General features: G+C 45.7%; 1 protein-coding gene across 1 annotated transcript in view; it reads left to right on the forward strand.

The window, feature by feature from the left end:
* GORAB (golgin, RAB6 interacting) overlaps positions 1–11264 on the forward strand; it is a 64931-nt gene that overhangs the window by 33856 nt on the left and 19811 nt on the right. The window contains exon 2 of the mRNA XM_035900749.1: positions 4346–4442. Coding sequence (XP_035756642.1) covers positions 4346–4442 — 97 coding nt within the window. The remainder of the gene's footprint in view (positions 1–4345; positions 4443–11264) is intronic.

Consider the following 11264-nt stretch of genomic DNA (forward strand, 5'->3'; position numbering starts at 1 on the left):
GTTCAGCTGTGAGCCCTGGGTCATGGTGCAGATGGGGCCACCGTGCTGCCCAGGAGCGCTGTCGGCACCGCGAGCTGCCGGAGATCACCGGTGCACACTGGGGCGGACCAGGAGCCAAAGAACAGCGTGGCCAGGACTCGGCACTACAAACCAGAATCGAGTTGGCTTTGGCCACAAGCGGATGGGCGAGTGCACTCTGTCCATACAAGCAACAAATCTGCTGAGTAAAAAACAATTTCAAGGCTGTGCACGCATGGTGCTTCAATGGAAGAGCTCCCTGTTGCACCCTGGGATGTAAATGTGGTTAAAAGCTGCTGCAGGCAGGAGATGCCACGTCTGTAATCTCCTGTGCAGGCTCAGCTCTGCCTCTTGCTGCAGATGTTTCTCCTCCCATCTCAAATGGCAGAGCCATGTCCTACCCCTCTGCCTCTACACCTGAACCCCATGTGGCCTGCGCCAGATTTGGTGCCCACGGCCCTGACTGCAAAGAGAGGGGCTCAAGAAAGAGATGGCAAATGCTGCCCCTCACCCAAGCTCGCTGAAACAAGGAAAGGCCATTTCTGCTAGAAGATCCATTCTCATCTAATTTAAACAAGAGAAGCCCATTTGTTTCAACACCAGGGCTCTTCAAAGAGAGCCTGAACCCCTTTTTTCCCCTTCACTATAATGGCAGCAATGTATTTTTTCACTCCTCTCTCACATTGTAAAGACTGAAGCATTTTTGCTCAAATTTAAAAAAAAAAAAAAAATATGAAGACCAGACCTTGCAAAGTTTCCACAGAGGGTGGTGAACTTCTCTCCCCAGCAGTGGGCTTATCTGAGATCATCTCCTCAAGGAGTGTGCCAAGATTTCCATACTGGAAAAAGACCCTTCTCAGAGGGTTTTGCACAAGAAAGGATGGTATGAGCCACTGCACGGTGAATTCATCTAAGAGAGGGGGAGGAGGAGAGAGGAGGCGGTGGCAGACAAGGTCCCAGGGGAAGGAGAACAGCTACGTTTCCAGCCAGGAGTTGAACGGAGATGAAGCAATGACTGCAGAGAGGTTCAGAGAAACAACTAGATGTACACGCAACAGCCAGGACTGTGGAAGGGAGAGAAAATGGGTTTGCACAATCCAAGTGCAGGAATCGGCTCTGGCTACAAAGACGTGCTTTGATGGGCAGCGACGACAGCCGCTGCGGAGGGGCCTGATGGGGTGAACTGGGCAGCACACTGGGCTGGATGAGGGCAGGGTCCATTTTCAGAAGCAGCCCCCCCAGGCTTGTGCCTCTTGCAGTGGTGGCAGGGACCTTCAAAAGACAAAGTCAGCTCCACCCTCTCTATGCTTGTCCTGGCCTTGGACCTCAGAAAACAAATGTAACCTTGGAGAAAAGGTTAAGATAAGGAGGTAGTGGAAGAAAAACGGTCTGAGCTGATGAAAGCCCCCCTGTCTGTGTCTCTCTGAGGGGGAGAGAAGGGGAAAGAGAGATTGTGGTTATATTTCTACAAAGGATTTGTAAGGGCTATTTCTAGAAAGCAGAAGAAATTGAGTGCCAGTTCCTGGTCCCCTTCATTAAGGAGGGAAGGCAGCACACTGAATTTGCCATTAAAATAGTAATAATAATAAAAATAAACCATATTCCCTAAATTATCCTATTTTAAAATAAAATAAAATAAAAAATTAAGAGGTAGTTGCCATTTCACATGTGGTCTGGTTTAAATCCTGGGAGCAATGTGGCCCCCGAGATCTAACCTGTTGGAACAGTTCCCCGCTGTGTTCAAAGGCAACGGCGAACCCTTGAATTTGCTTTCAAACTTGGGCTGGGATTGCTAAGGATTTGAAGCCCTGAGCAAGAGGAAGATCTCTCTTTTCATGACCAAGCAGTCTGTGGGGAAAAAAAAAAAAAAAAAAATTGGTGGATTTGCATTAAGGGAACAGTTCGGGATGTGAGGCAAGTCTCTCCAGATGCCCGCTGAATTGTTTTGTGGCTTATGGAGAAAGTCTGCAATCTTCGGGGCTTTTATATAAACCTGGAGGACAAAGGTCCTCTCTCTGTAAGGGCAGGCACAGTCAGATTCCCCCAAATGAAGCTGATTTCAACAGTTGATCTTCATTTAACCCTCCCAAGCCAGATAAAAAATTGCAGACTGAATCTGACCATGTGTACTTAAGAAGGTTTTCTAGTTGCTGGTGCACAGGTGTGGCTACAGGGAGGATGCAGACATACCCCGATATATGCTGGCTAAATAATCCTACTTTTCTGAGCTGGACAGTCTGTATTGGATTAAAAGGTAATGCTGGCTTGTTATCAAAACTCAGGACAGCCGTTTGTCCTCTTCGGTTCATCTTCAGTTTCTCTGTGAGTGTGTTGCTGCACTGAGCACACGGACAGGGATTGCAGAGCCTTTTCTCCTGCTAGGAGAGGAATCTGGAAACGATTACAAGCTGCTCATGCTTAATCACTCGGGTAAATCTTAAATGCTTGTCTTAATATTTTGCAGGACCGAAGATGGCATCTGAATTTTTGTGGTGCGCAGGTTACACAACAGAGCACATAGATTTTGACAGTTTTGCTCTGTGCATGTTTCAGGGGTGGCTGGTCCTGAGGACCCCACATATTCTCTGAAAATCAGGTACAATTTCAAAGAAAACCTAAAATGCAGAGGAAAAAACTCCCAAGTGTTTGCTTGATATTTGTGCAAACCGTCAGCTCAGTTATGTTCTTATGAACCTTTGCTGAACCTGACCATTTGTACCTCAAACTGAACTGGAAGAGACTATTACATTAGTTGGTTTTTGGTTGGTTTTTTTTTAAAAAAAGTCCCCTGTGAAAATGAAAGCAACTAAAATAACTCACAAATCTGAGCTGAAATCTGTCAATGACAAGGCAAAACAATAGAAATCCTTCTTTCCTTCTTTAAATATTGAAATGTTTCACTTCAGCATTTTCAGGCTGAAGCAGTTTGCTTTATCATTTAGTTTGAAGCTTTTTTTTTCTTTTTCCCATTTACAGATGGACCTGAATTTAAAATAAGTGTTGTGGAGTTTAGTTTTACTTTTTTTAAAAGATTAAATAGTCTCCAAGCAAACCAGAACATTTTGTTACTGATCAAGCAAAACCTTTTTGGTTGACCCAAAATGAAACCAGCTTTTCTCATTATATTAAGTCTTTTCTCTTCAGCTCAGTTCGAAAACCAGAATTTTCCACCACTAGAAGAAACCAGTCATCCTTGTTTTCACCTTACTGCTGCAGTAGTCAAGGGTCTAATTTTGGTTGCCCCTATTTTAATCAGAGCTTGCTTTAGTAACCTATCCATTTATTGCAGGCTGAAATCTGTGCGATATCACTGTTTGTAGCCAGGGTGTGGTACAGTTCACTCTCCAACTATCTCGGATACCTCATCAAAGAGCTGCTAAGCCTCTTTGGCCATCAGCCTGCTTATTTACAGTCTTTATAGCTACGGTTCAAACCCTGCGAGCGACACCGACACTTGGAAATCTTCATTAGTACGTGGCCGTGGTAAGCCTTGGAGGTGTCAGTTGGGTGTGCAGTCATGACAGTATTCAAAAACTCAAGAAAATGTGCTCCTCCCAGAGAAACTACTGAAAAACATCATCTACACGAACACTGTGAAAAGCAGCTACCAACCGACAAGGGTGATGTTCCGAAGCCGTGAAAGGAAGTTATCTACTAAAGCCTCGGTGAGAGCCAAGCACTCTGCAACTCAGCGATCCTTTGAAAAACTCCTCCTGGATCCAGCCGCAGCAAGTAACCATTCTTCACTAAGAACACCCATAAACACGTGGAGGTTTACATCCTTTTTGTGCTCACTGCAGAGGGAAAGCATCAACATTTTGTGAACTTTATTGCGGGAAAGATGCAACATTTCACCTTAAAGACTTCCAAACTGTAGCACGCGTTATCTGTGGGGTGGCTGGTGGCCAAGGCTGAGGGTGGAAGCAGATGATCATCCCTCAGGGCTCGGTGTGTGCTCAGGATCTGGCTGGGCACAGGAGCTCCCAATGTGGCGCACCACAGGTTGTGTCCATTCAAGGTGTTGCTGGACTGCTGTATGCAAAATTGGCCATGCTATCTCAGAGCACCCGTTCATGGTGCTGTGGATAACCTGGCTGACTTGGGCTCCACCAGCCTCTCACTGTGGCTGCAGGGCAGTAGAAGGCAGCTGAGGGGACAGAGAGGTCCTAACCCTGCACATCTGTCTCTTGTAGCTTAAGTGTTTGCAGGATGGGGAGGTGAAGCAAGCTAGTGGATGTCCTGAAGAGCCTGGAGCTTGCTGGTCTCCAAATGGGTTCCTTTGCCATGGGAGATGTTTGATTGTTCATCCTTAATATTTGTGTTACAGACAACTCCAGAGACCCTGAACGAGGAGGAATTAGTTGTGCTCTGGACACGACTCCATGAAGAGATGTCCAATGGCATACTACAAGGATACGGGAAAGGTGAGGGCACAGCTTGTTTTGCAAACGCTCAGGGGTTGTCACGCATCCTTCTTTGGCACTGAATGTATCACCTGAGCTGGTGTCCCTTCAGCCACCTGGGCTGAAAATGAGCCAAAACAGTGTGCGCTGATTCAGCACTGTGTCTTTGTGACACCAGTGGCAGGATTTCTGGGGTACCTTGTGGGGTAGCGAGAGGATGGAAGCACGGTCCTATGTCACTCCCTGAGGACCACCAGCATTTCACTTGCAGAAGGGAGTTGTCTAATCCCAGCTTGCTGAATTGTAGTGGTGTGGAGCTTGGAGGGGTGAGAGGACAGCATCCTCCAGCATGTGGCTTGCGTAGCTGGAAGGAGATAGGTGAACTGGCCTTAGAACGTGTTGGACTCTGCTGTCACATTGGGCAGTTGGGGATATTTGGCACTTTATGGTAATAAAGCGATTTTCACATCATATAATACTCTACTGCAAATACTTATTACAAGCACTGCTGGTTCTTGGGTTTGGCAACCATCTGTCCTTCTGTTTTGCCATGAGAAGATGATTTCCCACACACAGACTTTTGCAGAGGTGGCAGGAGCTACGCATCTGGCTGGCATCAAAAGCGGTACAACCAGTGGTGCAGATGTGTGTGCCCGTGAGAAGGGTGGTGACAGCAATGGAAATAGGTGGGAATGGTGTGGGAAGAATCAGAGTCATGGGAACAAGGCTCGGAGAGGTGTCAAGAGATGGCCTGTTCTCAGCTGGCAGGCAGCGCACCCCGATGGGGATGCGGGTTATCTCAAATGGGCCAACAAAAATGATTCAGCAAAGCAAAGTCAAAAATGCTGTACTGCAGCCTGCACCCACGGGGTGTCTTATGGGTCCCCATCTCCTCTAGAACCTGTGTGGGGATCCACACACCCAAAATCACCAAAAATCTTGTCTTCTTGTCCCAGGGCTGCATTGACCTTTCCTCTGCTTCACCCAATGGATATTTATTGTTAAAAATATCTGGTGATGGAGACACTATGGTGGTCTTAAGTCAATTCTCTCCATGTTTTCCTGCCCTAACTCCTGGGAAGCCCCTTCTCGTCTCTAGCCCGGGTCTCGCTTTCTTCTTCACCTATCCACCATGGACACTGAAAACACACTGCCCCTGTCTCTTTACAGCTGTGTTTTATATATTTAAAGACTATTATCATATCTTCTCCCCCACAATTCCCCCCCATCCAGACTAAACAACCGCAGTTCATTCACTTGAGTGTGTAACAACAATAAGTTTGTTTGATAAAAATTCAATTTGTTTAGTGCAATGGTTCTAATCACTCATGTTATGCCAAAGAACACAAACATTTAGCAAATTTCTCTTCAAATCTCTAGTTTTATCAACTGTTTTGACAGTTAGATTATAATTTTTTACACAAATGGTTAGAATTAAAGCAATTGCTTTCTAATTTTTCTATATAAATGTTTGAATTACTACTTACATTAAGCAATACAATTAAAAGTATTATAGAACTGTCATGAAATATTTAACTTTGCTTTCAAGAAGTATTCTTTTAAAAATATTTAAAAACTATTTAGCAAGTATCTTCTTAAAGTCATTAGCTGCAAAAATATTTCTTTAGCTACATGAAAATACATATAAATAATTTCTCATTTCCACTTGTTTTACTCAGCTCTGGTTTTGCCATTCAAAAGTGGTGAATTTATAATCTTCAGGATATTTCTGGTCAGGATAAATTTTATTTTATTTTGCCAGCTTTCTTCTTAAGGTGGTTTTATTTAACCAGTTTTTAATCCTGTTTAGATACAGATAGACAAGGTTTTTTTCATGCAAACATGTTAAGATGGGGAATTACTAAGGGATTTTTTTTTGCCTGTATGGAAAATTTATCTCAAATAGCCTCAGGGAGGAAAGAAAAACCCCAAAAATGTCAGTAAAAATTCTTTTTCTTTAAAAAAAAAAAAAGGAAACTTTCATATTGCATGCTGAGCATTCTTTCAGTTCAGATTTTATTTTCTGAAAGCTGAACTTATCTTAAGGAAAATACCCCAAAATTGAATCAAGAAAACATGAGGTGGGGGCCTTAAGAGCTGAGATGTTTTGAGGCTCAGTTTCAAAGCAAACACATCACTGTAATGAGAAGTGCCCTGGAAAAACACGCTGCTCTCCCCACCCAGCTCTGCTTGCCACCAGCCCCACTCAGGACGTGCAGAGGAGCGGGTTTAGCCCTGGCACGATGTGGAGCCCCGTGGAACCATCTCTCCCCCTGGTTTGGCTGCTGACAGCTCCCAGCACCCCTGGGAAGGAAAAAGCGGTGTCTGCAGGTCTAGCTGGGGAATGTGCAGCCTGCTGGAGGCCAGGGCAAAAAATCGTACCAATTTCTGTAGCCCTGCACTGTGTCTTCATATTCTGTGCCCCCGGCGGTACTGGGACTTTTTAATTTGGTCCAGCCCCACTGGTGCCGCAGGCAGCCCTGCAGCATCCTACAAGGAGAGGAGAGAAATCTGCCGGGAGCCGTGCTAGGACATGCCCCCTCCTTTCACTGGGATTTGGGAAGCAAAATTTGGACTTTTTAAAGCAAAACAGCTGTGGTTTCAAACCATGGCCTTAGCCCAGAGGTCAGGAGACTACCCCTAAGGTCTCTGTGAAAGGTAACTCAGGGGAAGCAAGGTCACAGCCTTAAACTTGCTGCGTAAGAAAATGTGAAAAGATCCGCAAATCAAAAGATGTTGAAAACCATCAGTTTGTATGGTTTAAAAAGCAGGTTTCTATGCCATTTTTTTCACTCAGTAGCTCTTTAGATAAGTGGATTTCTGTTTCCCGCTAAGAAATTCTTACAAACCAAAAGATTGACTTGGTCCCAGAAATGACAGTGCTTACTTAATCCCAGATACCTGGCAGCTAAGGGGAACAGAAACCGGGAAGACAGAATAATGCCATATTTTTTTAATTCAGTTTTCTCACTTCGCTCTAGAATAACAATAACTCATTTACAGTGGAAACTCTATTTCCATGAGATATACTTGCATTTTTGCATAAATCCTCAAGGCAGCCCATTGCAGTACAGATGGCAACTGCTGGACAACACTAGGGCTGTGTTCTTGCAGTGTTACGGGGGTTTGAATCGCTGGCTATGGTTTTATATCCAGAATAAAGCAGCCAAGAGACAGAGTAAAACACACAGAACCCACTGTTAACGTCCTCCAGAGCCGAGGTGCCGTAACACTGTTATATCACCTTCTTGCACTCAGAGCCCCATCCTGCCATGGGCTGAGCTCCGGGTTCTCGATGCAGCTACGGCCTCGAGAAGCTGGTTAGGAGCATGCTGGTGCTGAGCCAGGCATCATGGCATTTCCCTGGACCTGCCCAGTAAGGCCCAATTAAAGAACAGGGTGCTAGCACGTGGCTGAGGTTAAAGGCATGCTTGCATGCTGGTTTGGATCAGGGCCTGGGGGCCAGGCTCAGTCAGGCTAATTTCCACCTTGGTTTCTGTGTCTGGTGTTTGCTAATGGAGAGCTCTTGGTCTTTGGTGGATTTAGCCAGTAAAAAAAAAAAAAAACCAAAACTGCACACAGATACCAGTATTGATACAAGGCTTGAGGCAGAATCTAATCCACAGCCTGATGCAAAATGGGCAAAACCTGACTGCCTTCAACGGGCTGCAGAGGAGTTACAGCTCTGTACGTGGGTGTTCGCAGCCTCAACACCTGAAGTGCCTTCTTGCTTTCAGTGCCACGCTAAGAAATTAAATTATTCATCTCATGCTTGGAAGCTGCCTGGACAGTTCAGCAGAGAATCAGCAAAAGAAACTTCCATAGCGTGGCTATCAAAAGCATCCTTTAAAGGGCAAATTAAATAACGCATTATTCTCAAAAGGCAGGACTTGCTCCTTGCTTGCATAGTGCCGTGGCTCAGCTAGACACGGCGACTCTTCCTAAGCCAACCTGCATTATGCTCTGGTAAAAGGTGGGGTAGTGTTGACATGGATACAGTTTGGTAGATTTTTTCATTAGGAAGAGAAATAAACAGATTTAGGAATTTTTGGCTCTGTTTCTTCCAGGATGTTTTTTCCCCAGGCCTCTTGAATTATATGTCAAAGTCCTCAGGAGCTTGTGACAAGGTCTGAAACACAAGCAGAAAGAAAATTGGCCTTATTTCATGTCAGGGCTCAGTCTTTTACTGGGAAAATGTTGCTTTGTGTGCTACTGTGACAGTGTGGAGAGTGGTGAGCAGAATCAGGATAAAAAAATACATTTAAATTAGGGAGCCCCTTGCTGGAAGAACTTATTTGGCTCTTAAAAACCCAAAAAGTTTTCAGTATGAACTAAACTGGTGCAAATTGAAGTTATGTCCTGGTACAAATTGCATCTGTCCTGGGTTGAAATGTCATATGGGGTCTGACCCTGAGGTCTGACCCGGAGAGTCCAATTTGCCAGCCAGTGATGACATTTCCACACTGATTTGGGAATTGCACAAAAAAAGATGTTTTTTCCGATCCGTTGGCACTCACCACTTCTGGAATGGGGGACTCCAGGCCAATCAGACCAACAGAAAATGGATGCAGCAGTCACAGAGATCTTCAGGTCTGCTAGTGAGATGGCAACTCTCGAAGAACAGAAAGATGCGGGACTCAAATCCAGCCCCAGATGTAAAAGGAAGGTTTGCATTGTTGCTTTTTCTTTGTGGTTTAGGTTGTCTACTCTCTCTCTTCCGAAAAGGGGATGGAGAAGGTGGTTCCTTTTTTCTCTTCATCTGGTCTTGTCCAGTCTACGTTGTAGCAACGTTTGCATGGAAAATACGTGGCAAATGTTCAGTGCCATGTTACGCTCACTGGACTTTAATCAGCCAGAGAACATGGCTAGCCTCCATTTTCTAAATCTGCTGTTGGTAAATGCCCTGTGAAATGATTTCACTGCATTATAATTGTTCCTGGAGAAAGCTGGCCCAACGGCTGGTAATTAAACCTTTGGCTGATGGAAACTGTTAAAACAGATTGCTGCTTTGCCTATAGCATTATAGTTAACAACTCAAAAGTCTTTATACTTTTTCTATAAAACACATGGGAGTTTTATGCCTGGAATATCTGCGGCAATAAAGTGAATATGGTGCTTCATTTTTGTTTGTAGCATTAAAACTTGGAAGAGAAGAAAGAACTAAGGCTCAAGAATGAGATCTGGCGTTTGTACTGCATGAAGCACATTTGGTTGGTATCTTGATACAGCCCATTACAGTGATTTAGATACCAGGGCAGATTTAGATTCCTGATTCCTATGCAGGCATCTAAAATGGAATTAGGTGCCTGCACCTTGTTGTGGGGCTGGCCCACGCTGATTCATTGTAAAATTCAAGCTGACACCTGGTTCTGCCATCTAGACTCCCTGGAGTTTGAGAGCATTTGAGTCAAGGCTGGGTTATGGTTCTTGTTCAGATCTCTTCTGTGCTTGGTCAGGTTTCCTGGAGGAAGCTGTAATCCTGTCTGAAGGGCCACTTGGCACCCCTCAGCCCCAGGCTCACCCAGGAAGGACCTCCTGGTCAGCGCTGACAGAATCGAGACCACCACACTTCTCCTTCTCTGCTGCTGGATGCCCGTGTCACCTCCGCTCAGTTTCAAGGCCTATGGCTAAGTTGCGGGTGAAAAATGGTGGTGGCACTTCTGTTCCCCAGAGGCAAATCCAATCAGAATCCGATCAGAAACACTGAATGCCTGCCAGCGAGTGGCAGCTCGGGACTGCGTCTCGTCTGACCGGGGCTGGTATTTATGGGATGCGTTAGTCACGCAGGAGCTGTTAAAAGTGCTGCTGTGATAAATTGCAAAGTCATACACGGTTGTCGAGTTGAGTTTGCTCTGGGAGATAGCGACACTTCAGAGCTTGACTAATCCCTTGCAGATTGGGAATGGGGAGGGATGTGGTTAGGCACTGAAAACATCCCCATTTTATTGTCGATGATGTATTATTTAAGCCTCCAGTCCCCTGGATGGCTTCGGCTAAGCATGGGGCTCGTGCCCTGGTATTCCAGCCGGCTTTCTCCTGGTGGGAAGTAAGCTTGTTTGGAAGACCTCCGATAGGCTTAGAGTGGCCACAAGAATTTGGGCTGGATGGAAAAAAACCCGCTTCTTTTCATGGCTATTGAGAGAATATTGCTTTTACTTGCGGGATGTTTTTTCAGTTTATACCTAAGGAGGGAAGTATGTTAGTGCATCCTTTTGCAGAACAGCCAAAGCAGACCTTCAGAAACATCAGTATGGGCAAAATACTACTTTTCCTTGCTGATTTCCTCACAGTGGTGTCACTTGCTTATTAAAGCACATGGGGGCCTAGCTGTGCAGGTGCCCCTGCCTCACAGCTCCCTTACTATACAGGTCCCACAGACATGCTCTGCATGCTCTGTATACCCTGCAAACGCAGCTCTGGATGCACTGGAGTGGGTATCTATCTCATCTGCTTTTATTAACTGCCTAATTACAAATTATAAATAACCAGGAGGTCGTGGTGATGCTCCTCGAAGCTTGCTTTATTTGCGAGCGGCTCTGCCTCTTCATTTACGCCTAATTAGCTGGGACTCACTGTGCTCGTTATGGCATGGCATGGCATGGCATGGCATGGCATGGCATGGCATGGCATGGCATGGCATGGCATGGCATGGCATGGCATGGCATGGCATGGCATGGCATGGCATGGCATGGCATGGCATGGCATGGCATGGCATGGCATGGCATGGCATGGCATGGCATGGCATGGCATGGCATGGCATGGCATGGCATGGCATGGCATGGCATTCTCAGGAGCTCCGACGGGTCGCTGGGCCTGCCCGCCCGCTGAGGAGCGCTGGGGCTG

Source organism: Egretta garzetta, unplaced genomic scaffold, assembly GCF_000687185.1.
Source record: "Egretta garzetta isolate BGI_Z169 unplaced genomic scaffold, ASM68718v1 scaffold598, whole genome shotgun sequence".
Taxonomy (NCBI): domain Eukaryota; kingdom Metazoa; phylum Chordata; class Aves; order Pelecaniformes; family Ardeidae; genus Egretta; species Egretta garzetta.